At 38.4% G+C, this 26,443-nt stretch overlaps 2 protein-coding genes across 4 annotated transcripts in view; one reads left to right on the forward strand and one right to left on the reverse strand.

Annotated features, from left to right (window-relative positions):
• Nucleotides 1–1,658, forward strand: part of LOC108747449 (DDB1- and CUL4-associated factor 10) — a 3,380-nt gene extending 1,722 nt beyond the window's left edge. Inside the window, exons 5-6 of the mRNA XM_018484917.1 lie at nucleotides 95–310; nucleotides 393–1,658. Of these exons, the coding sequence (XP_018340419.1) occupies nucleotides 95–310; nucleotides 393–1,571 (1,395 nt within the window). The 3' untranslated portion in view covers nucleotides 1,572–1,658. The remainder of the gene's footprint in view (nucleotides 1–94; nucleotides 311–392) is intronic.
• Nucleotides 1,659–6,310: 4,652 nt separating this feature from the next.
• On the reverse strand, nucleotides 6,311–25,669 carry LOC108747870 (protein Skeletor, isoforms B/C). 3 transcript variants are annotated; one of them, XM_018485771.1, is made up of 14 exons: nucleotides 25,453–25,669; nucleotides 19,190–19,327; nucleotides 17,983–18,055; nucleotides 17,667–17,775; nucleotides 16,991–17,153; nucleotides 16,102–16,361; nucleotides 14,703–15,143; nucleotides 13,281–13,380; nucleotides 12,951–13,135; nucleotides 12,235–12,534; nucleotides 10,823–10,985; nucleotides 10,093–10,286; nucleotides 9,437–9,661; nucleotides 6,311–8,825 (listed from the first exon to the last, which is right to left on the reverse strand). In XM_018485771.1, exons 1-14 carry the CDS (start codon nucleotides 25,667–25,669, stop codon nucleotides 6,900–6,902), a joined length of 4,494 nt encoding a protein of 1,497 aa, XP_018341273.1. In that variant the 3' UTR covers nucleotides 6,311–6,899. The 3 variants fall into 3 exon arrangements, with proteins under 3 accessions (XP_018341273.1, XP_018341259.1, XP_018341268.1); XM_018485766.1 differs by lacking the exon at nucleotides 14,703–15,143 and having other exon boundaries at nucleotides 8,174–8,275; nucleotides 8,664–8,825; nucleotides 25,453–25,556; XM_018485757.1 differs by lacking the exon at nucleotides 14,703–15,143 and having other exon boundaries at nucleotides 25,453–25,556.
• Nucleotides 25,670–26,443: the final 774 nt, after the last annotated feature.

The following is a 26,443-nucleotide window of genomic DNA, read 5'->3' on the forward strand; positions in this document are numbered from 1 at the left end:
GGCAGGATTCAAGGTATTTATTATTTCTCCAATTACGCTTTAATATTTGTAAACTTAATAACTTTCAGTCGTTCTTATTGTATTATTTTTGCAGCCAAATATGTACAGGCTAATGCAGTTATCTCAGACTACCATACCAGTCGCAGCATCTTACACGCATCTCTTTGCTCACACTCGTACTCACAATAGAGTAGAGTTCCTTACCGATTTTCCTATAGGCGACGACGCTGAGGTAATATCCAGTTTACAAATTCACCCGCAAGGATGGTGCGCTTTATCCCGAAATGTCAGCAGTGGAGAAAAATCGGAGGTTTGTTTTTGCGTATTAAATCGCGCAATGTATTATCCCTTTACTATCTCTTAATAAGTCTCATCGACGTTTTATCCTGTAGTGGACTTGTATTCACGACATACAAGAACGCGAGGCGTCCAGTAATATGGAACAAGTCAATGAGGGAGAGGAGGGCCGGTTAACGAGTCTAAACGTAGAAGAGTTTGAGGATTTTCCTCAGTCGCAATCATCGCGTTCGGGCATGACGTCTTCCTTTGTGATAGAGAATGGAAATCGTGCCCGGATAGTTCACGATGTGTCGGATGTAAGATCGAATTCGTTTGATTCACCTGTCCGCGTGTCCACGGACGCCGCGCCGTCATCGATTAGATCGTCGAGAACAAGCTGGCAGGTAACGACACGCAGAAATCTGCGTTCCCAATCGAGGAGTCCGCGTCCGGATAGAAACGCGATGAGAACGAATTTCGACATGGTCGAGGTCAGTTCAAGTACGAGTGCCGCCGCCGATTCGAGAGTAAATGCGATTCACGATGACGATAGACCAGACGACGAACACGATGATAACGACAATTCGCCATACGATGTATCTGCCCTTGAAAGGGATGCACGGGAGTACAGATCTCCCAGACCACACTCTCAGCTCAATGACTTGCGGCGGCGTAATATGATTGACAATTTTACCAGTGGCAACGTAGAATTGCATGTGAGTACGACTGATGTGTGGGAGGCACTCGTGGCAATCAGGGAAGCCAGACTTCGCAGGGAACGAGAGAGACAGTTTTATCCTGGTGCCGAAAGGAGAGACTGGCTCCCCAGATCGAACAACGGCGTGAGCGTGAATCTTCCTCGATCGTCTCACACGGTCGTGATAATCGGTGATCGTACTCGGGTGCAGAATTTGCAAAACCGACAGAATCTGCAGACTATGTACGCGATACCGAGGAATCACAAGATCCACCAGAATACGCCCAGGTTGACACATTACATTGAGGAGCCCAATGTCGGTTCCGGTTATATCAAGGAACTCTGCTTCTCGGCTGATGGTAGATTGATATGCTCGCCATTTGGTTATGGAGTACGATTATTGGCATTCTCGAGTGATTGCACCGAGCTATCTAATTGCGTTCCACCTGCCAACGAGTCCGTGCAGCTCCATGAATTAGCAACACACATTGGCCATTCCGATATTGTTGTTAGCACAAAATTCTCACCTAAACACTATCTGCTCGTATCCGGTTGCCTCAGCGGCAAGATTGTCTGGCACCAGCCGGTAGTTTAGCTAAATGGATAATTACTTTGGACATCTTGTTATTTTTCATTAATCGGTCTCTTGGTAGATGGATATATTTTGCCACTTTGTACAAGATCACGCTGACTATGCAATGTGTGAAAATCTTTTTGTTAATATTATATAATTTATATGATTATATATATAAAATTACATTATATTTTTAATTGAGATATATATATATATATCTTTTAATGTTATTATATTTAATATATACATATTATATATCAGCATGATGATACACACATGTATAGATATGTATGCGGTTCCACATTTTCTACTTAATTATACTTTCTAAAGAAGAGATAAAGTTTTGCAATATTTATTTTATATTTAGCATTCAAAAGAAAGGAAAAGTTCTCATTATATTTTAATTGCATATCCATGTAATTCGTGACAGTGTGTGATTCATACGTACACATTATAGAACGTTTGAATTAAATGAACAATATAAAATCTCATCGCTTATTAAAATTAAACATGATAATCATATGATCGATGAAAATGGACAAAAAACATTAATTACGTTCTTACAATCATATTATTATAGTAACGTGATCAATTTCTCGGTATTATTATTGCTTATATCAGGTTAACTTTTTTTATAATTTATTTTTGTTTAGTCATTCGAACAAAAGGTAAAAGTATTTTTCTTTATTCATGGCGATTTTATCTTTTCGCATAAAACACGATGAAATATATTTACCAATCCTGCATATTTATTCAACTTGCAAATAATTTGTTTTATAGCATATTGTTTTGAACAATTTTGTTTAAAAACTTGAACGCATGCTTGATATAATCTACAAATATAAAGCGCAAAATATCAAAAGTTTTATTCCAAAACCATTAAATATACCATGCATGTACATATTATATATATATATATATATATATATATACATATATATACATATATATAAATCATGATTTGAATAATTAAATCTGTACATGCTAATGCATCAATGTAGATCATTTTTATATATAAAAAAATGATTATTTAATAAAATTATCTCGTGGAGAAAACTATTCTCTGGATCAATTTAATTTCTTTATAGATATCAGGTGAATTCTTTAAATATGTTTTCGTTTGTGGATATCACGTGAATTCTTTAAATATGTATTTTTGTATCTGCATAAAAAAATATATAGCTTTTTTATAATTTTATCAGTAAATTACGCAGAAACTTGTCTATCTACCAATTTAGGGGATCTTATGTCTTCAAAAATATGTTGGACGTAAGAGTATGTATCAGTTAAAAATCTTTTAAAAGAACTTTCCTTATTTATTAACATTAACTATTCAGAAAACTTGTAGGAATGTAATGTACGGTATAGACAAGTAATATAAATATTCATATAATGAATATTTATATCAGCTGTCTCTAAGTAATAAAAAAAAGAAATATATTTTTGATTTGTTATACAATATATTGCTGAGATACCGAATGTTTTTTTACTTCCTTTACGGAGAAGGATAAAATAAAATTTCCATGTCTACTCGTCTGACGCACAGTTTATTAAGAAACTACTTATCTTCTTCGGGACAAATTTTTAATCAAATAAGTGCCACTTGTGCATGAAGAATGCACGCACATTTGGGTATACATATATATATTATATACATATACATGTATATATTCATGTGTGTGTGTGTGTGCGCGCGTGCGTGCGTACGTGCGTGCGTGTGTGTGTGTGTGTGTGTGTGTGTGTGTCGATATAAAAAATACAACGACTGATCGTGTTGTAAATATTATGCCTCACGCAATGTCTAAATATGTAATAAATTTTTTGATCATATTTTTAGAAATTGGCATTACATTAAAGTTATTTTGTAACTTTATTAAGTCGTCAGAATTTTGGTTTGTCTAATAAAAGTTAATATAGTAGAAAATGCGGAATATCCTTTCTCATTTCTTTTTCACACATTGTACCTGTCCGATATTACTGTCTGACGCAAATATGCGTTAACAGATTATAATAAATGAAGATTCAATTATATTATATTAAATTGACATACAACATGTCTGATAACAGAGCGCTATAAAATAGTGGCATTTTTTAAAGAATTTAAAAATTATTAAGTCGAATTCAAAACTGTGTATACTGAAACTCTACAAGAATATGTTGAAAAAATGTGTTTTTCTTTGATCAATTTTCATTACAATCTTCATATTATGTATCTTAGTTATGTTCCAATTTTCATCAAAAGAAAGTGATGATTCAATATATTATAACAATGTTATAAGATATTTTAGTATTTATAGTACTTTTGTAAGTGAAAATTTAAACAAAATAATGTTTATTAATTAGAACATGCTTTTCTGTCGATTTTTCGAGGATGCAGTATAACATATCTAACGATAAAAAGAGCATCTAATCGAATTACAGATACGCGATAAAATATGAAATTAATCGACTGTCGTACATATGCAATAGCGCAATAGTAATCTACAATATTATATGTATAGAAAAAAACTATCGATCATTTATAAAGATAAATTTTATCACCGAGGTAATACTGGGTGTATAAAAATCTGTACATTATTTAAAATCGTAGAAAAATAATTAACCGAGTGTTCAAACCTGTCTTATTATTAGACTTGTATAATTAATGAAGGATAGCATATCCTGTAATATATATAAACATGTGTAAATATATATGCGTTGCTGATCGTGTTTTTAAGAATAATAATTTCTCCGCGTTTAAAGTGTTTTACCATTTAGCTGTTCGATACGAATTACATTCGTGTGTGTGTGTGTGTGTGTGTGTGTGTGTGTGTGTGTGTGTGTGTGTGTGTGTGTGTGCGTGTGCGTGCGTGTTGTGTGTGTGTGTGTACATATACATACATATACATATATATATACATACTCTAAGTTTTGAATCAGTCACCGACGTCGTATATCAGATTGTCATATCGACAACGAGAAATTGCATTCATTATTTTTACATATTTTGTGTGACATACATCGAAATAGAGTCGAAGAATTTTTTACACGTCATTATTCTATTTAAAAAAACTTTATAAAATATGTTTAAAATTTGTTTCTTTTTAATTATATTATGATGAAATTTATAGCTGCCTTTATTTTATATCTTGTTTTGTTTTCCATAAAGAATATCTTTTCTTTTTAGTTACTTATTTATTGGAATGATCGTTAAATTTTTTTTTAATCAGGAAATTATAAAAAATCTTTAATGTAATAATCGAAGATTTGCATTATTACAAATACTTGTGGATTACATCATCGTTTTGTTGTCTGATAATGCAATATCCTAATGGTAACTGGTTTGAAACTTTGTCGATGGAGATTGCTAATTTAAAATCATTCTCTCGCGAAAAGATACTACAGTTTCAACGTAGTAATTGCGTAATTACGCAAAATTACGGAAATGTACATTTTATGCTCGTGAACGCTAAACGTGCAGCAGACATGGATGTGCGTGCGGACATGGATGTATGTGTGTGTTTTATTGCAGCTCATATTTTTGCAGCGGTCAAATTAATGAAACTTTGGAAAATAATGTTTATATCTGTAGAATTTTTTATTGTTTCTTCTTATAGATAAAATATATTAAAATCCCTACTTGAACATCTTGTAAAAGTACGAATTATCGTAAATTTACGTGCAATATATAATAAATGAAGATTAGCATAGTTAGAGATCGTACAAATTATCCTTTTTTTTTTTTTTTTAATTCAAGACAAGTGGCTATTTTATCGGTTTTTTTTCGTATACTGTAATAATATTAACGTTGTGTACACACTAGTTGCGTGTTGATCGTTTTGTAAGACTTGTTTTTTCATATATACAATAAAATATTGCTTATTATCATATTTACGAATGTTTCATCTTATACAATTTGTTGCGATAAAAAATCTGCGATAAAATATACCACGACAAAAAATTCTGTAAAATTATTTGTTGTAAAAATTTATCTAACGAAAACGGCATTAATTATACATTTTTCGAGTTAAATTCATTTACAGAAATGTGTATAACATATATCATATATATCAGTATTCAATATTACATTCTTTTAATATTTAATTCTTCATTATTTATCTGAAACTAAATTTTGTTCTAAATTATTAATTTTATTAAAGTCTAATTTAAATGAAGCAAAGAATAAAGTTTATCGAAAGTTTGGCTATTATTTTAAAGTAGAATCCATAGATCGAGCTTTTCTCGATTGTGTCTAGAAGCAGGGCAGTGCACACAACAACTTGAGACAACTATGTGTCGAGATTACCTTTATTAACAAATATTTTAACTTATTTACAAAAATATGCCAGCAAAACTCAACAAGTACCTGTTGCTGCAAACGCCTCCTGCACCAATTGTAAGCCGGCGTTTTTGAAACTCGATCAGGTTTTCACGCGTCTGCTTTTCTATCTGGTTTAATTGCAAACTTTTCCTTTCCTTAGAATTGTATCAATTATCATTATGCATTTAATGTCACGATATCAGAAAATATAGATTTATTGCAATTATAAAAATAAACTTGCAATTTCCAGGCTATTGCCACGGATTTTTACTCATTTTAATTGCGTTGAACGTAGTACTCACGTATAATATACAATATCTCCCTATTGATTGCAAACGCTCTCCTCGAAATCTAAGATTTTAACTAGTAATTTTAAAGTTTCATAATTTCGTGATTTCATAATTTTCGAGTTTAAACCTATTAAAAACAATTCTATATATATGTATATGTCTGTCATCGTATATTTTATTATTACATATTTCCGTTGTATTTTATGCGACCTTTTTTTTTTAAATAATCACATACAGAATCTCTGCATGTAATAACAATCTTGATGCCAGACATAATAAGTTACATAACTCCGTTAATATCGGAACAAGAAAGTAAACGCGTGCATAGATTAACGTATGTAAGATACTACTTCCTTTTCCAAACAATACAATAGCTAAGAGCACTATAGAAATGTCTGGAAATGAAAGTGTCCGGAATTCAATGGAAGGAACGTAAATCAGTGTTCGACGGCTAATGACCGCCGCGCGCAGAACACGATCGAGAGCGGATCGAAGTACCAGAGATGCGAGACGCGAGCTTGACAGGTGGATTGTACTACTGTATAGGAAACCAGCGGGTTTTCTCAGTGGTTAGTAATGCCTTCCCCGGTGTTAACGCAGTTGGAGAGTATATCGTCTACTATTCCCGAACGATCCTGTGTGCCGTCGCGAGCCACGCGGGCGTGCTCAAGACGATCAACGGTCTTCCAATCCCTTCCGACGTCCCGTCGAGGATACGGCGCGCCTTCGTCGGAGGACACGAGGTCGGTCGCCGATCTCTCAGATCGCGTGACGTGCGATTAGAACCGCGATTAGAACGACCCACCCGAGATTGCCGAGGCGCGTTCCGCCGTTCACCATTTCGATCCGGTCGCGTTCCCGACGATCATGCTGAAAGTCTACGCTCGACATCGTGCGACCGACGTCCAGGGGCGATCTCTTCGACCTCTCTACCAGCTTCAGCCTCGTGCTCGTCTTCGGTAGTTGTCGACGCGGTAGATCGACGGCCGCTAGACGGTTCTTCTTCCCGTGCGAAAGGGGAGTCGAGCCGTTTGCACGCATCTCCCCGGGGATCGGCGGCGGCAGCTCACCCTGGTACTTGCCGAACTGCGGTGTTCTACTAAGAATATCCGAGGTCAAGTGGCCCTTGGCGTGGCGATGCTCGGAATCGGAAACGGACCTGGCCAGGCCGGTGGAGTCACTCAGCTTCTTACCATCGTAGGTGATTAGGACGCCGGAGGAGGAAGGTGACGGCAATTCCTCCGGCCTAGTCCTCCCGATTGGCGGCAGGTAGTAGGTGTCTAATCTGAGATCGGCCGCCATCTCCATGTCGTCGAGATCGTCGAAACGCGGTGGGGAACGCGTGGAGGGTGTCTTCTTCCTCCGCTTCCTGCCGCCGTCGATCGTGGACGATGTCACGGGCAGCGACGGTACGAAAACGGGCGAGAACTCATCGATTGTACGATAATCACCGTTTTTCCTCAGCTGCCCGTCCTGCCACATTCTCTTCTGCGTCACATCCGGCGCTTTGTCAAAGACATTTCTGATGATCGGTTTGAAGCCGCTCTCGATGACGATGGAATCGGGATTGAAGCCGGTGTTGCGCGCGGGTTTCAGAAGCTTCCAGGAGGGACCCAAGTGATTCTCGGTGATGTCCGAATCCGATCCTATCTTCGCCTCGAATTTCGTACGTTGCTTCGTGTCGATCTTTGTCGTGAGTTTCTCGAACGATGGCGACGCCTTGTCGGCCATCGTCCTCGGCGTCGTCTTCAGCGTCGCTATTGCGACAGGTGGTCGGTAAACGGATTTCTTGCGCTCGATGAGGATCGGTCGCGGCGAGGATGACGGACCGAAGGGGAACGGAAATGGCAACGATAACGCGCCCGTGGTTATCACATTGGCGGCCTGCTGTAACGTCTGCAACATTGGGCGGCGCGTTAATGTCACCGGCCGGCGGATAATCATCAGTTGGGTCCTCGGTGGTTCGAGCTGATGGTAATAACGAGAAGGGGGCGAAGGAAGCTGATGACGGACGTAGTGATGATAATTGCTCGCGTAATGATGCGGCGCTCGGGAGAACGGTAGCTGGGTGTTGCTGACGGCCGCCGTTACGTAGGGCAACCTTGTCCCATGGCTCAGTGATGGTCGTTGGTGATCTGCAATGAGGTTAGACAATTCCTGGTTAGTGGCGGTGTGCTGAATCTCCCGCGCGAGCTCTGCGACATGAGTTCCAGCGTGAAGAGATGATGGCGATTCATGAACGATCGTAGCCGATCGGTGTTGCTGCGACTTCTGCTGCTTCTGCTGCGGCAGGATCTCCTCGTCAACGCGTTGCGCGTCCCTTGGACGTGTCTCGTATGAGGTTTCGGACGATGATGGTGATTGCAAGCGATCGTAATTGTTATTGGCGTTCGTTAGTAGCTGAGGATGCGAGACGCTTAACTTGCTGTTAGTCGTCGAATGATGATGAGGGTAACGGTGGCCGTATTCGCGATGAGAATGATGGGCATGCTGTTGATGAAGGAACTCCGCCGTTGGCGTTACCTTGCTCGGCACGGAAATACTAGCGCCGTACTCCAGGTCCTGATGACCTTGATCCGGTTCCGTGAACACCTCGCGCTTCTCGCTGGCCGCCGGTGAGGCCTCGCTTGCGTCGCAGTTGTCGAGAACGTTGATCTTCCAGCCTAGGTAACGATGCGTGAAGCACTAGAAACAAAAAGCATGCAGAATCTCGATCGAAGCGTGCAAAATCAAAGATCTATTTATGAGATATATGTATAAGTGTAGGTACAACCGAGCGAATATCAATATAGACTATACAGAGGCTCACAATTAGTTGCAGAGGAACTACCTAGCAAATTTCGGTTTACTTTCTGCGAAACCAGAAACCATGGCTATGGCTTCATATGGCTCGATTTGCGAACATTTTTCATACAAGTGGCTTCTGAAATTTCTTGTCCCATAATTTTTAAGAAATATTTTTAAATTTTTCAAATTCTATAATATAACATTTCATCGGAATTTATACTTACCAAAAATCTTAGAAATCTTATGATATTTCATAATTAACATACATGGAAAATTCGAAGAAAATGTAAATTTTCTGAGAAGTGTTCCGATTCGTATAAAAAAAAATGTGAGAAAGTTATATAGAAATTCTGAAAAATTGTAAGAAAAATTGTCATCGGAGGAAATTGTAAAAGCTTTACAGAATAGGTTCGATCGTATCCCGACAGTGTCGAGGGCGCTCTGGTATTTTTCTCGCGTTGCCACTTACACGAGTTCAGATGTGCACCACAGATATGAGCACAGATTACCTGATAATACACCGTGTCGGGGGTATCCTCATCGGGCGTCCACTCCACGATGCCCGGCTCGCCGTGATCGCATTCGAGAGTCAGAGTACGCTGATAAGCACCGAAGGACGCGAACTCATCCGCGGGGGGTTGATTCTGATCCGGCACCCAGTTGCAGAGGCGACCTACGCCGGTGGGGTTGGTCTTGCCGCGTTGTCGACGTACACCCGCGAATATCTTTACTTTCTGTCAAGATCAGAGAGTGAACAGCCATTATCATTCGCGTGTTATCTATAATATTTTACAGATAACACGCGATTTTATAGTTCTCGCGCATTCTTCGCGTCAAGTACGCTGCTCATGCCCATTTTTATTAATATAGATTGACTTTAAATCTTGGTTCAATTTATTCTTTGTCTTTTTTTTTCGAATTGTTCGATCTAGAAAAAGATGAAGGAATAAATTGGACTGGGATGAAAATTAATCTGCATTACTGGTGGAACGGGCATTAGATAATTAGATAACGATAGGGAGATTCGATCGAAGTTACACGGCAACGCGTACCTTCCTTTCAGCCATTTGCTTTTGCGGAAATAATACAAATATAGCGAATCTACATTTTGGCAGAATTGACATTCTTATTTTCGACAATATTTTGCACGCAAGACGAGATTTACCGCTTTCTCCTCAGCTGTTTTGTGATAATACCCGCCTATCGGGTCATCTGTGATGTAGAATGGATGATAACGCGCCGGAGCGTCGGGATCTGAACCGCCTTCCACGACAAAAGTATATCTCCTGCCCCGCACCACATTGATCACAGGTATCAGTAATCCATTGATATACCAAGAGATCCCCCAACCAACGTGACCTGGAGAAAGTGAAGCGGAGACCGGTTTGGAGTACAGATGCGATGCGGCTTTCTTGTGATTTGTGCAAGGACTTTCTCGCGATCATTTCGCAGATTGAGTGCCGTGCGAATTTTGATTAGCTTCGCGAAAGTTTAAATGTGTCCTAAATCTCCAAAACTACGTGATAAAGATCGCAGAAAGAAATAAAATCCGTATGTACTTTTACTTTCTGCATAAAAAAAGTAAAGTTACGCTAATAAAACTTAAAGTGTTTATGAAATGGCGGTGTCGATGTTGAAATTGTTTTGTTAAAATTACTAACTTTGTGCCGGGAATTTTGTGCCGGGAGAAATTTGCTGAAATTCCGCCGACTGTAATAGTTGTTTCAATTTGTGAATTGTATTTATTTGAAGAAATCGATTTTCTTGTTGGTGATAGTTCAATGCAGTGATACACGTGCAATTTTGCATATCGTGTTACGCGGAATAAAGTTTCTGGAATTCGAATTAAGAGACGACACCCCCAATGTGTTACATTAATCCCTACGCTTTATTACCAGTAATAGCGGGGTAGCCGTGTTTTCCTCCGGTGGGTCCCATTTGTGCGTAGAAAATACCGTCTTCCGGCTCGTAACATTGAATCGGTGGTATCTCCCAAGCGTCATTCGTAGGAGCCGGTGCAGGAGTCGCCGCTACACGTTGCGGCCTTTTCGTGGCGAGCTATTTCAATACATTTTCCAAAAAATAATACGACATGCTAAAATATAAATAACATTCTTTTGTTATGCACCAATATATGAATGATTTCCCCCTAACTCAATTAAATTTTGACTTTAAACTGCGACTTTAACGTATGACAATTGACATGTTACTTATGCCTAAATTCTAAACAAAATCGTACGGCTCGTAAACATATTTCCTGTAAAACTTGTAAGAATTTTTAAGTGTTTATATTTACGAATAATTGTACATCTTACGATACATGCACAAAATTAGAATATTAGTCGTAAGTTCTTACAAGTTTTACGAGAACACGTTTTACGAGTCTTACGATTCTGCTTAGAATTGACCCAAGTGAGTTTAACTTATCGTGTCACTCTACGGTAGAATTTTCATTATCATAAAAATGATAAAATATTGCGTGATATATTATTAAATGAGATATATTTCCATAACAAAGTAACAAATCCTTTTTACTTTGATTATTATCTAATTACTTATAGCATTCAAAATTTATTGTTTAAGATAAACGTACCAATAGCCGGACGTTTTAGCGTATAGGTTGTCACAAATAATACAATTTATATAATATTAGAAAGGTTTTTAATATAAATATTTGTATTCATTTGAAAACTCAAGACTCCCTTAGGCAAGGAAAAAATTATTTGAACCCATTTATAACAATTATTAATTAAAATGTTTAAATAAATAATAGAATGCGTCAATGGCCGAACACTGTAATTGTCTTAAGAAAATTAGTATGCCAATGGGAAATATTAATATAAACAGATATTTAATAAAAAAAGATAACTAATTTAAATTGTCTTTAAAGTAAAAGGCATTTGAGATTAATATTAATTTAAATAAATAAAGTTTTGTGTAACTCTCCAAGTGATATAGATACTGTCCAGTCCCAGTGACTGGACATGTAAGATGTATCTATATCCGGACATTAACATAATACTTTATTTATTTAAGTTAATAATGGTCCCAAATACGCTTTTTAAAACATAATTTAATTGTAATTTTTAAATATAATTAAATCATAATACAGTAATAAAAAAAAACATTTAAAATTAATAATAATAAATTTTGTGTAAGTGTCCGGACACTGGTACGTTTACCTTAGCGAAGCAATTTTAAAAAAATTTCGACAGCACTAAACATTCTGAAAGTGAAGTACCGGTCGCGAATATAATTATTTTAGCTTCAACGTGTTAATTATGCTTGATTACGCTTCAATGCTCACTTGATTGTTGCTTATTGTCTCGTTAGCATCATCATAAGGAAGCTCCTGATCCGGCATGGGACAATTCCATGCGGGCGGTCTGCCGAACTCGATGAACCGATCGGTCTTCAGATAGTGGCTGTGGAAACTGACTTCCTGCCGATCGTTTAGCGGCCCGATGGCCCAGATTATCGCTTGCGATCCGTTCGTCAGTATCGGTAGATCCAACTCGTCACTGGCCTTCAGCGGTCTCTGGTACGTGACGATGCTATAGCCATTCACCATCGCCGCGTTCAACAGCCGCACCGAGTCCGTGTTCTCCTGCGGAAGAACGAGTCACTTGGATAGTGTATATCTTAATAGTACATTTCAAGGAGAAACATATTGTTTCTCCGGATAATCGTGGCATCTTATAAGTCGAAGTTTTATGCCTGTATCAGACTAGAGATCGAGATTGAAATTGACTAATCTCTGAAGAAAGAAAAGAAAGTTTAGTAAATTTTACTTTGATCAATCGAATTCAACCTCAATCTCTTTGATATTGAGCGAATATTAAGCGCGTTTGACCTTTCGTTTATAACCCAAGGAACACACCGAGTCAAAGTGATTTTTATTTTGCCGTCATATAAAAGTCAAAATGACGATCTTTTTTGTTAGAAAATTTCTAACGTTAGGAATCAAAATAAATTCGTTTTGACATTTGGTTCGTCGACCTCTGTGCGTTCCTTGGAAAATACCTGTATGCGTCTGTCTGGGCAGGCACCACGACGTCCCGAGCACTGAGACTTCGCGTTAAGGAAGTAATCAATGGCGTATCCCTGTAGAGTCTGCTTGTCGACCCAGGCCACGGTGACATCCCCAGGGACCATCACGCTCTTCTCCGTGTCGGCGGACAATCCGAAGGACATGTACTGTCCGTCATCTGTCGTAACAATTCGATCTTTAGAGCTTCACGTTAGAGATCATTGACGTTAGACGTCTTCCCGCGGCTCCTTTTGTACTTTTCGGACATCTCTTCGCCCGTTGTCGAAGCCAACGGCTCTTTCAACGTGGCTGTCTATATTTACCTAGCTTCGCGACTAGTTGGATGACAATGCTATCTCCAGCCACGGCCCACCGCACCTCGAAAGCTAAGCTGTCCTCGAGAACCTCGCAGTTAAGTTTCGACTGAAATCACATCGTCCAATCTTTATCCGCTAATGCGCGTTCGAGCGGAACTAAATTTATCGATAATTTACCCGACATTGGAGACTACTTTTTTTTGTAAAGTCGTTCTCGTAAAGTTAATCGGTACTTTAATGAATGCTGTACATCTCTCTCTCTCTCTCTCTCTCTCTCTCTCATTTTACGTATTTATTTATTTACACTCCGTTTAACTTTCACGCGAGAACAACTCTTTAGAGCAACAAGTAATTAAAGATGTGGAATAATGTTAATTAATAGATGATAATTAATGCTTAAAGTTATTATTTGTTGAGATCACATGCTTGGGGATATATGGAAAGCTCAGAATTGTAAAAAATCTTTTTATTTGATGTATAATACATAATGTGTATATAGAAAATAAGTACAAAAATATCAAAAATATAGTACACACATGCGCGCGTGAACCGTATATGTGTGTGTATATGTATGTATATATACATATATATTATACGTGTTATGTTATATATCACCCGCGTAGGTATATACATACGTAAAAAAATTCGAGGCTCTCCAGAGAGTACGTTTTTGCAAAAGGAATTTTGATACATTATAAGATAATAATTAAAGCAAAAATGGACATCTAAGAAATTCCTCATTCTTCTAGTTTAACGTTAGTAGTTATCCAAATTTTGGTGTACATTTTACGAAGGATATGTACGAGAAATTATTTTCTGTAATAATTTTCACCACAATTTAAAGGGAAAAATAAAAGTACTTGTAATAATAACTTGAGATAAAACGAATGTTTTCATTCAATCGCATTACGCGCAAATTACAATTTTTACGTAGCAATAAGGCTGCATTTGCGCACAATGCGATTGATTAACCGATGAATTTAAAAAAAAAATCCTCCTATTACACAAAGCAAAGTGGTGCGGTAATTGTAATCAGTAAAATGATATATTAAAATATATCGCTCTTTAAAACAAAACGTGATGAAACTTCGAGATGGGTGCTGGAAAATTCGTAGTTTTCCAAGGTCGGAATTTTGTCTTAACAAAAAGGCGCGCGGGAGAGGAACGAGGAACATCTTTTTGCACAGAACAAAAGACCGGGGCGTGAGAGATCGGGCATGTCTGATCGATAGGTTCTCTCTAAATTCTTTTCGAGCGGAATCTCACTCTGAATAGCAAAAATTGAGCTAGCCGGTGGTACAATTTTGGTGGTGCAAAAAGAGCGGTACAATTTCCGACGTATCTCCGTAGGAGAGAATTTTCACTCTTCGGAATGAGATCTCACTCTGAAAGTTTTCGAGAACGTGATTACGCGTTTTAGTAACGCACGAACGAGTCGATTCGCCTGTCGCCTTGGAAATGCAAGAGCCTCGCGTACGAATTTTGCTGCGGTTCGGCTAGGCGGGTGCGCGATCGCGGCGACGGTTGAGGATGATACTGGGACGATGTCGGCGACGCTACGTCGGCCGTGCGATAAAATTGCTCCTGATAGCCCGCGACATCAGCGACGGATGCGTAGGCGGGGGACTGCGCCTGACGAAGGTCCTCCGCCTGCGTGGGTATCAGAGGATCCACGGCTTGAACTACTTGGACCTGATCGTCCCGACGGAGGAGCGGCCGATAGGTCGTCGGTCGTTGATGCTGTTGCGAGAGCGAGCTCGCGAACGAAGGGAAGATAGCGAGAGGGGAAGGCGATGAGGAAGCGAAAGAGGAAACCTCGTATGCGCTTGTTAACGCCCCCGACTGTCCCTGCCCTCCGCGATGCACGTTCTGCAACACAAGGACAGAGACAGGGTTTTTTTTATCCATGAGCAGAGATTTGCAAGAGGCTGGGGTTTTACACAGCTCGCGCTTGGCGAGCTTGATGAAAGACTTTAATAGGAGAATCATGGGAGAGGAAGCTGCCTTGAAATATTTGCCAAATTGGCTCGCAAGTCAGAGTCACGTTTTCTCGAGTGAAACTGTTGTTCGTGTGTCCACCTCGTTTTCCTTTAAATACATTTCCAAACACATCGTGTTCACATAAACATCTAAGTGTCAAACGGTAAGGTGTAGAGGAGACGCGAATTTGATATATACTTGTTTTTTTAATTAAATATCAGTTTAAAGGAAACCGTGCCGTTCGTCGTTAAAAATAGGAGTAATACCGAATGTTCTTAGTGAGCGAAGTTGATAGCGTTCTCACGCTGTCAGTTTGGTCAGAGGTTATTCGTAGTCAAGTAGTCGGAAGTAAAAGAAATCAAAACAATACCGTTGATTTTGAACGATTGCGTAATCATTGTGGATTCTAAATAAAGTGAACAGTGCATAAGCTACAGCGTTAATTAATCATAATACTTTTCTACTACAAAAGTTAATATTAAAGACAAAGTTTATTATTGTGCGACTGATAAAGGCCGAAATATTCGAATTTTATTAAAGTGAAATACATACTGAAAAAAATTTGTCACGGAATTTGAATAATTGTAATTTGTATTAATAATAAATTTGTATTATCTAAACCAATATTTATTCGAACTTCGCAAATTTCTTTTTCACTGTAAGGAAAATAATATACGTATCGATTTTTCCATTAACTCCCAGTACCTACTTTGTCTTTAATATTAATTTTTGAGAATTTTGGAACTTCTCTTTGTGGTTAATTCTCTACTGTCCCTACTCATCCCATTCTCCCTTTTGTATACTATAATCAGATACACTAACTGTGAGAAGTACATTTGGCACATACCTGTGGCGAAACTCCCAGCATCTTGAGGGATGGTGGTATGTTCAAGCTATGCGGGATCTGTACGTGGCCGAAGTCCACGGCAAAGGCTTCACACCATACCCCAAAGTGACCAAGCTGGTGAACTGTCAGATCAGCTGGCAACGTCAGCACGATTGTCTTGCGATCGTAACGACGCAACGGTTGCTCCTTTCCATTCTCGTCGGGCACCCGAATACCCTGCGACGAAGGGGTCGGACCGGCGCCTACCCAGAACTTGGCATCTGCAAAATAATTTTACATTCACTTGTCGATCTTCGAATGGAAGTCTTAGACCCTGGATACAATGGATAAAACACTCTCTAGAACTTTTAGAGTGAATCTCACTTCAAAAAATGAAATTTCACTCTTAAAGACTGAAAATCGAACTGCTCTTTTCCAAGACTGAATCAATTTTCAGTCTCTAGAGTGGGATTTCACTTCAACGAATTCACGAGAGTAGAAATAGGAGTAAATATTAAATGTTACAGAATAAGAAATATAGAGATCGAACAATCCACGCGTGCGTTACGTTTAATCTCTTCTGAATGTTTTTATTTCTTCAACTTTCAATATTTACTTGTCTATATATTCTCCTGATATTTTGTCCATTGTGCGGAACCTTACGTAATCCGAATGATATTTGTGAGTTTTTTTTCTTAAACAGGTTTCCGCGAAAAGCTAGAGGGATAAATTTGCATCGTGCCGAGGATCCAACAAACTGTACAAAAAGAAGAGTTCGCGCATAATGAATTCCCGCATAAAAATTTTGCATAAAACATCGACGATTACACAAACGCGTTGCGACAGTAACTTATCATTAATGTCAAGGCCTAAAGTAATACGGTATTAACGGAAAAAAAGAGAGACTTGCCAGGTGCTTCCCCGTCATAACTAAATCTAGGTATGAGAAGAGTCTGTGCGTCCACGATAACAACTGGCTCCGAACTGACGCCGTGTATGCCGCTCAATGCCTTCAGCTTCTGCGGTTTCGGGTAATCGAAGCCTCGCGGAATCCTGACGTCGCCAAAGTTCACCTAAACGGAAAAAAAAACGATTCCTTCGCTCATGACAAAACATATTGATTCTCTTTTCCAAGAGCTCACGTAATCACAGTTCGAGGAACATTTTGAGAATGTCCTTAGAACACATAAGACGTCCTCTGGACGTTTTTTTATCACGTCCCTTGGAGGGCTACGTGGAAAAGGGAAAGTTGCGATTCTTTCAATGACAAAATAAAATGCAATGCGTCTGAAGAGATGAACGAATTCGAGAGATCTCTTTAAAGAGAGAGATCTCCTATTAAGAGTAATCTGTAATCTAATCCCGGACGCGTACGGCAAAGCTCGCGGTGACCGCGTGTGGTGTTTCATCAAGTTACGCATGCCGTCTCCCATTCACTTGACACGCGGATTCAGGCGGCCGTTAAGTTCGCACGAGTGTGAAAGTTGTAGTTCGAGAAAATGATACCGGTTTCCCGGTGGACGAGCAAGTACATATAGCCGATATCGCGCGAGCCAAGGTCACGATCGTTTACATCCGTTACTTACCGAGAATTCGTCGCACCAGACCGAAAACCATTTAATGTTGTTCAAGGTCTTGCCGTCCGGTAAGGTCAGCGTGATGTCCTTCTTACGGTACCGTTTAAGGAGGCTCGTGCTGTTGTTGGGCGAAAGGAGAAATTAATGTGACGATAATCGAGGAAGAACAATCGCTTAAAAATCGACGAAGGTTTCGCTCGACAATTATACAGCTGTTACAATTATAATTTACTAAATTACGTTTAATTGACAGAAATTGATCAGAAACTGAGAGAAAGAGAAAGAGAGAGAGAGAGAGAGACAGGATATTATCGGGTTTACTTACGTTCCACGTTCGTCTCGTACTCGGAACCCGTTATTACCCGGACCTTTGCTGTTTCCAGCGTAAAAGAAGGCAGCTAAAAAGAACGACACTCTTATCATCGATCTTATCGATCGAAACTTTTTTTAACAACACCGGTAGAGAAAATTTATGCAACAAATTTCTGCCGTCAATGACGACGAACGGTTTCGTTTAAGCGTTAAGATATCAAACACATTTAACACGGTTTCAAACTGTGAAGCTCTAATAAACATCTAGATATATCCCATTAATGGAGAACGGAGTATCTCGAGCAGTTTATTAACACGTCACGAACGCGCGTGCCAGAGAGATTTGGGAAAGTTTTTCCGGCAGAAAAGTCGATCGCGGTCAGCCTATCAAGCCGAGGGAAAGTTTTCTCGCAATTTTCTCACAACTCAGAGATAACTGGAAAACATCCGTGCGACATTATCAGAAGACATCCGTTGTTACATTTCATTCATATTTTATACTTATTGGCTATGAAATTAATAACGATTTTTACGAGATCGCCATTCTTTGAACTGTTAAAACATTAAAAATTTAATTTTGCGATACATACTGTGAAAATTGACTTCAATATTCTAAGTACTTTACAAAATGGTTTTTTTTATCTGCCTGTCATTGCGTGAAATTACTTCACAAAGTTCGAAATTGACTATTTGCTTGTATTCGATTGTACAGTGTATTCTGTTCATAAGGCTTAATGTATTAATTAATTATACTAATTACACAATTGTTAATTAAGTTTAATTGAAGATGACCCAAAAAAGAGTTGAAACGTTTATACGATGTTTATCTAAATAATATGCAATTCACACACACGATCAATCTGTGTCGTCTCGTAATTATCCTTTGTGTTCACGATTAATTTCAATTAACCCTACAATTCTTTATAATTGATAAAATTAAAGTTTACTCGTATTACGATTTTCTAATAGCTTCAAAATATTATCGAAATTATAGGAATGCGTTATTCTTAAATCATCTCTCTTATGTTACATCATCCCAATTATTTCGTATCGCAATCGTATAAGAATAACACATGAATTACTCGATATTAAAATTCGAATGATGAAAAAATATTTCTTCAGTTGAATAACTGACGGTGACAGGCAAGATAATTCGCTTCCGTATGATTGATTACGGAGAGAGAAGAGATTAATCCGCGCTGCAACGCTGATGTACCAACCTGGACCTTCGCCATCGTAGGTGAAATCCTTGATAAATAGCGTCCTTGCGTCGACAGCGTAAACCTCACCGCTCACGCCATGTTGAAGTTCAGACAGCTTACCGATCAATTTTCCATAATATGCTCCGCTGCATATTTCTGCCAAAAGGAAATTCATAATCACGATTACCATTAAGTAACTAGCACAAACGAATAATGGAATAATTGTGTATTACTCGGAATAAGAAATCACACGAAACAGAACACGATTTCATATAGCTCTCTTCAATATAGCTTCCAATGCCCTTATCAAAGCTCGTTGAATACATTCTACCGTTTGTTTTGCGTTCTGCATCCGGACGATTATTTCAAATACAGTAAGTGATAAACTGCGGGGGATTAACATAATTGTGTGTAGCGAAATAAATAACAATTACGGTACAATAATGTTGCAACTGAATAATCGGTCGACCACTTATCGAGTTACGTGACATTACTGCGCATCCGATTACTGGGAAAAGCAAGACTACTTTTGCCTACTTGCGTGTATTGCGCATAAAGGGAACAAAGTTACAGAAGCGCGATTTTATGTATCGTGGAAATTTCTCGTTCGAAATAATATTCCTTCATCGGACTCCGTCTGAAAGCCCAACAAATTAACGGTGGGTATTTTTAGAAAACTAATTATACAGAGTCGCGAAGCAGTGAGAAATGTGACAAAGCGCGGAAGTATGCTTTAATGCGATGAATTACTGGTCAACAGCCAGGCAAACTTCATCGGCCTTGACGTAACTCTCGGTTGGCGCGTCTAATTCCCGACCGTGGAAACGCAGTCTTCTCGTACGGTAAAAAGATACGAATGTATATCCATACATGTATCATTCACATCGACATATAGTGGGTGCTTTCCATTTAGTGATACAAGTCACAAACATCGATTTTATCCTTCTCGACATTCAGAGAGTAACGAAGATAAAAGAAAAAAAAACACTTGTATCACCAAATCGATCCATCAAGTATTTAACGCGGCGAAATCTAGCTCTTTGATCTTTCAGCTTGACAAATCCGAAAAGAAATGTTATTATACGGAACTCTCTTTCTACTATTGTCCTATTGATTGAATTTTGTTTTAGGAGAGAGTAAACAGAAATATAAAATAATCAGAAATATATAAAACCCATATATTGTTCCATCTCTTTCTGGGCCTGTCAGGACGATCTCGATGCTACACTGAGAAAAAAGTATATATATCCTGAATTTCAATAAATATTCATTCGAATTAGTACCAAACTGAATATTTGTTAAATATAAAGGTATATTTATTTCGTACAAAAAAAAAAACATTAATTTAATTTAACAATCGCTTCCTTTTTATCAAGTAAATATTTATTTATTGTAAGTAAATGGCCAGTATTCGAATAAATATTTATTTAAATTTAGGCTATTTCTTTTCTCAGTGAATGCTTCATCTGGTATACTGTACGTCGATGGTGTATTCGCACGTCATTTAGCTACGTCTTATCATCTAGAAGACAGCCGTCTGCGGGAAATCGTGACATAGAGATAGAACCGGTAACCGCGTATAATAATGCGCGTGTATAAAATATGTACGCGAGTTTATTGGGTTCGTTAGAATGGTACATCCCATTTGTACCGGCCGGGTATCAGCTGATAGAGACTCCCAAGTACGGTACGGCGGATAACGGTAAACCGCGCCGTATAACTTCTCGAATTCGCGAATAAATTGTCAAGAACGATTGATTGTGCCGCTCGGTGTAGATCGTTACAGCTCCCGTACGCAAAACTGGATTCCGCGAAACGCATTCCGGCTCCTCCGAAGCGAATCGTTTGTGGTCGCGTCGATGTGGTTCGCCCATAACAGTCACGATTAGCGTTTCTTGGAACTTTTTTCCCCCCATTTGTGTGATATCTTTCTTACTTTCGAACCTTCAAGAAATCATCTCGTGAAGCAAGTGGCACGGAACGTAGTGTATTTTCACATTCGTATTGAAACGAATTCAAATAACTCGAGCTCGTTTTAATCGCGGATTTTCTCAGGTCTTCAGCTTCCAAAACTAAGGTGAATAAGCATCGTAACCGAAGATATATAAATACGAGAGAATGCAAAAAAGCAAAACAGCAAAGAACGGAAAGAATAATTTTGCTAAAGTATTTAAAAATTTAACTAGAAATCTAAAAATAACGTTATTATGTAGATCAAAATAATTACGTTGGAACCTCAAGCAAGATGAGCTGCAAAAAGTTCTGACGTTCTCATCAGTTTGAGCGTCTTGCATGATTATTTTAACAGTGACTTAAGCATTCTAGACACGTGAACTAATTATACTTGCATCATTCTTACTGAGGAGAACTCCAAAGGGAGTCGAAACGTTCAAAATAAAGAAGACATCAATCCAATATGGATTGCTCACTAAATAATTGCTGACTCTCAGCCTACTATATTTACCTTTCTGCATCGTTTCAAATTCGAGAGAGTCCTAATATAATTATTATTATGTTACTTTAATAATCCAACAGAATAATTTTCAGACTTGTATGTAGCTAAACTTTTAGATACCTCATCGGCAAAACCGATTCTTCGTACGAGTGGGATACATGAGAAAATACGAGGAGGTACTAATAACGATACATCGAATGTCGCATGCTTGTACACTCGTATCGCACGTGTGCTAGATAAGTAACGCGAAGTGAAGTCCGCGCGTTTCCATTGACAGATCGTTGGATCGGACACGACTGGTTTACGTTACATTGACTCTATAGAGGTATACCTCGTTAAATCGAACCCTTCGTTCGCCCCGGACACCGTTAGAATTCCTTAGTAGGAACTGGCCATCATCCATCCAGAAACGTCAGGACGGCGAAGATTGGCGTGGTGCGCCGTATTATAATCAAGGTCGCGCGCGGTTGCATTTACATTTCCGCGAGGGATTCGACGAACACGGATTGCAGAATGTTACTAACGTAGCAACAGCGCGTTCGAGATGTTAGGATTGATAGGACTCGAAGCGGGAATGTTGTATCGTTGCTTCGTTCCATCGTATCGTGAAACGGATGCCGCTCACCTGAATGCTTCAGCGAAGTATCAATTCGCTCTTTTAGAAACTCGATTCGATCTTAGTTTTGCTGAGTAGATTTACTGACTTCACGATCCATCACTGAATGACTAAATGAGTCTTGCCTATTTTGCACTATCCTTTTATGACTCTTACATTGTAATATAGATTAACATTATAATTGTTGGCCTAACTTACTCTGATTTTTTTTTTTCTAATTCTTAGAAACTGGATAAAACGTTAAACCGACATTAAAGTACATTGGATAGAAACTGACATTTATCAGTTTGAAAAAAAGAAATTATTAGAGAAAGACAATGTTCAAGAGCGCGATGCAGTGCCCAGCGCTTAATCAGGATATAACTCGCGTGATTGACAAATGTTCAGGAATTTAAATTTAGGACTAAAGAACGTTAAATTTTAAAGATAATGCGTCTAAACAAGTGGAAGCAATAATAATAATTGAAATGAATAATAATTAATCAATGAATAAAAGATTTAGTTTTTCTCTCTCTATAAAAAAAAAAAAAGGAAACGAGAGAAATTCTAAAGTATACTATCATCACTTCCGCAAATCGCGCAAATTACAAGTTTACATCCTTAGAAATTTCTCACGTCACGATAATCTTTGACTATTTTCATATGCGGCAAATATGCAGAATTTAAAAAGAAATAAAATGTTATCATTTATTTATTTTTATAGCCCCAGGTTTTGTTTGCGCAGAATATATTGTCATGATGTTATCGTTATTTATAGTTTACTATTTCTTTAACGTCGAATTTCTAGGATATTGAATTTTAAGACTTTAAGAATTACTCTCGCTTATCGCATTTTGTGTCTGATTATCGCGTCTGTTTTTAAAATGTATTTATTTAACAGATAGAAGGATTCTTCCTATACAAAATAAATAACAATAAACAAAGTAAGAGTCAAGCATATTTTTTAAATTGTCACACACAATTAAAAAGAATAAATTACAAATAAAGAAAAGTAAAATTGAAAAAAATGTAATTAAAAAAATTCATTTTAAATTCAAATCAATTACAAGTTTCGGCTACCGGATTGAGCCCTCTTCAGACATTAACTTATCGTAATATTTTTAAAACGTAAAAGGAAACAATGCATTTTTAAATAGACGTGATTTCCACTCTTTGCGAGTTAATAAAGGAATAATACGACCGTAACGTTTCGTGTGACTCGAGTATTATCGTATCTCGATGAGATTATTCGCGTTGCGAACATTTTGGCGACTATATTCGCAGACGCTATTACGACATTGCTGACTCGGAACTTGTGTTATATACGGATGGCCAATTACGGTTATCCGGCTCCCACTTTCACCTCCTGGAAGCCTGGAAATGTCAAGAGGCCCGCTCGTGGTGTTATCGCCCTTTCGTTTTCATCCGCCACCGTCACTTCGCGACTTTAGATCTTCAAGTTTTGGCATTCAGTTTTACACAGATCTGAGAGATCCGTTCAGTTTATAAATCCCACGTGTCTTATATTATTTACACACGAATCGTATTTCTAGAATGCAGAAACCGATTGGAATTCTATAAGAATTCTGCGGGATTAATCAATTTCAACAGCAGATCCCAACTCGATTTTAATTTCTCATTTTTCGATCGCTAACAATCATTATTGTCTTATTGAAATTCCCGCGTATCGTTCTGAAAATCGTATACATATATATCAGCGTTAGAAAAAGATATCTTCTGTCACGTTAAACTTTAAATGCAATGTTGTTTTGTAAATCATATATTATTATAATATTATTATCTATTTTTTTATATTATATTAATATTATCTATTTATCTTCTGTTAATATGATGTTAATATGAATTTTCGAATTGCCAACAAAATATTCATTTTCTAACTTCTGTTTGAAAAAAATCTAGCATTGAAATTCACAAGACACGCGAATCAAATTTTAACATTTCTACGACAAGAATGTTACGACCGCGTGGCAGTCTTGAAAAAAAAAAAGAACTGAATTTCTCCGCGCGATTAATCACATTTTTTTCTCTCCATTACGGCGAACACAAAGCCGGCGAACTATTATACTAATATTGGTTTTTAGATCGAGCGATTATTAATTGCAACTTAGCACCACGTAATTTCTCTTTGCTTTCTAAAGTATACGCTAAAATGGTGCGCGCAAAAACACGAAGCGTGAAGTCGTCCTGGGACGCGAAGATGATGGTAAGTAGAGTGGACAAGGAAACAGCCTGCGAAATCGCGTGCGAGTATCCTGATTACTTCGAATAATGCGATAGAAATCTCTTCGGCGATAGTTTCCAAGTTAAAATTTTGTACAATTAATCCATCGAAATATACGTAGACTTTATGGAAGCTCAACGATGAGTAACGGTACATCATTCATTGCGTAATTATATATTTATATGTTTTGTAACTTCAGGCACTTTGGCGCGAAGATAATATCCCGGCGACAAACTTGTACGATAATCCGAGATCTTTAATCCCCTCACTTTTCGTCAAGGACAGATCGCTTAATGAACCACGGAATGAGAGTCGCAGAATCAAGCGTAACATTTCAGTCTCCTTGTAATTGTTTCATATTCCCGATCAACGTTTATTCTAAATTCTTCGAAGCAGAATCTCACTTTGAAGTCTTGAAAAAGAGTGGCTCAATTTTCAATCTTTTACAGTGAGATTTTACTGTTTAAAGTGACAATTCGTTCTCAAAATTTCAGAGAGAGCGTATAATTTGGATTCGTGAGAGATTTCACAAATACATAAAATCCAATAAACTTTTAATAGGAACTTCCCAGACAGTAAAGAGTGTCTAAAATCTACAAATTATAAGAAGTTTTTCGCGCCTGAAAGACGACTTAAAGGCATCTTGTGTCACAATTTTAGACTGCGTTGTTTGGCTTGCTATTACCTTCAATTGACTTACTAAAAACTTTTGTCAATAAAAATATAATATAAACGATTCGCGACAATCGCGAGATCTTTTCATCCAAACTTATCTCATCCGCGAGATTTGCGCGAATCCGCCGATTTCACTAAATATGTATGTTCGTCAATCAAATCGGAGCTCAATGAGCTTTCGCGACCGTGCCGCTAAGTCGAGCTATCAAATGTCTGTCGAGAGACAGAGAACGTTTTTCGTTCTTTTTTTTTTTTTTTTTTTCGAAATTAATTAAGTCGAAGTTTAATGGTTAGCTCGAGAGAGGATCACTTACGTGCCACCGTGATAAGGAGGAGCACAGTGATTAGGCCGACAGTCGGCGGTCGTCGCGTCGGGGACGATGCGAGTGATCGTGTCGTCATGGTGTCTTGATGGTTACTGCTGAGAAAAGTATCTGTTGTCGATCCAGGTAACTTTGTTGGTCCCACTACGCGATCACCGGCTCGCCTTGCTTCACCGTTCCCGTTCCTTTCTCTCTGTCTTTCTCTCATGGGAAAGACTTTTCAGCTTTTCGCGAGCCCAGGTAAAAGTCCCATCGCCGATCTCATGATTGCCGTCCCACCGTCCGACGAAACTTGAACAATCATTTCCCAAGGAAACGCACCAAGTCGAGAGAAAGTCAAAATAACATTATTTTGACATCATGAAAGTCAAAATGATTTTTGATTGAAAAATTTCACCGTTTATCGACGGTTAAAATAGTGAAGAATAAAATCATTTTTTATTTTCTCGCTCGACTCTTTGCGTGTTCCTTGGATTTTGCTCACCTCAAATACACATACAAGAATCGTCATAGAAATATAATATAACCCGTATCCGTGAGATTATGAAAGGAAGATTACATTCTCTCGCGGATATTATCACGGACTGGCGCGGCGGTGAGAATCCGCGCGAGAGGAATGCACGCGTACACGCTCCGGATTTCCAGGCATTACCTGTCGAAATTACTGCCGTCATTAGGCGACAAATTTGACTGCATCACGTGCAATTACAATGCAGTCATCATGAAGATGTACACGTTACCCCATCGCTTGCGGGGACGCTTGCCCTGAGTTCAGCGAATATTTCCCGAGTGAACGCATCGCGTTTGAAGCAGCTTTTATCGCTCGGGCATGTTGCAACGCGGACGGATTGATTATCTTTTTCGAGATATGTCCGTCGCATGTTGATAACGCTCCTCTCGTCGACATCGTCGAGCAGAAGTCTAGCCGGTGGATAATCACTTGCAAGTGGATCCTGCCGACGTCGAGAGGTCTTTGACGACT

This window comes from Trachymyrmex septentrionalis, unplaced genomic scaffold (assembly GCF_001594115.1).
Source record: "Trachymyrmex septentrionalis isolate Tsep2-gDNA-1 unplaced genomic scaffold, Tsep1.0 scaffold108, whole genome shotgun sequence".
Taxonomy (NCBI): Eukaryota; Metazoa; Arthropoda; class Insecta; order Hymenoptera; family Formicidae; genus Trachymyrmex; species Trachymyrmex septentrionalis.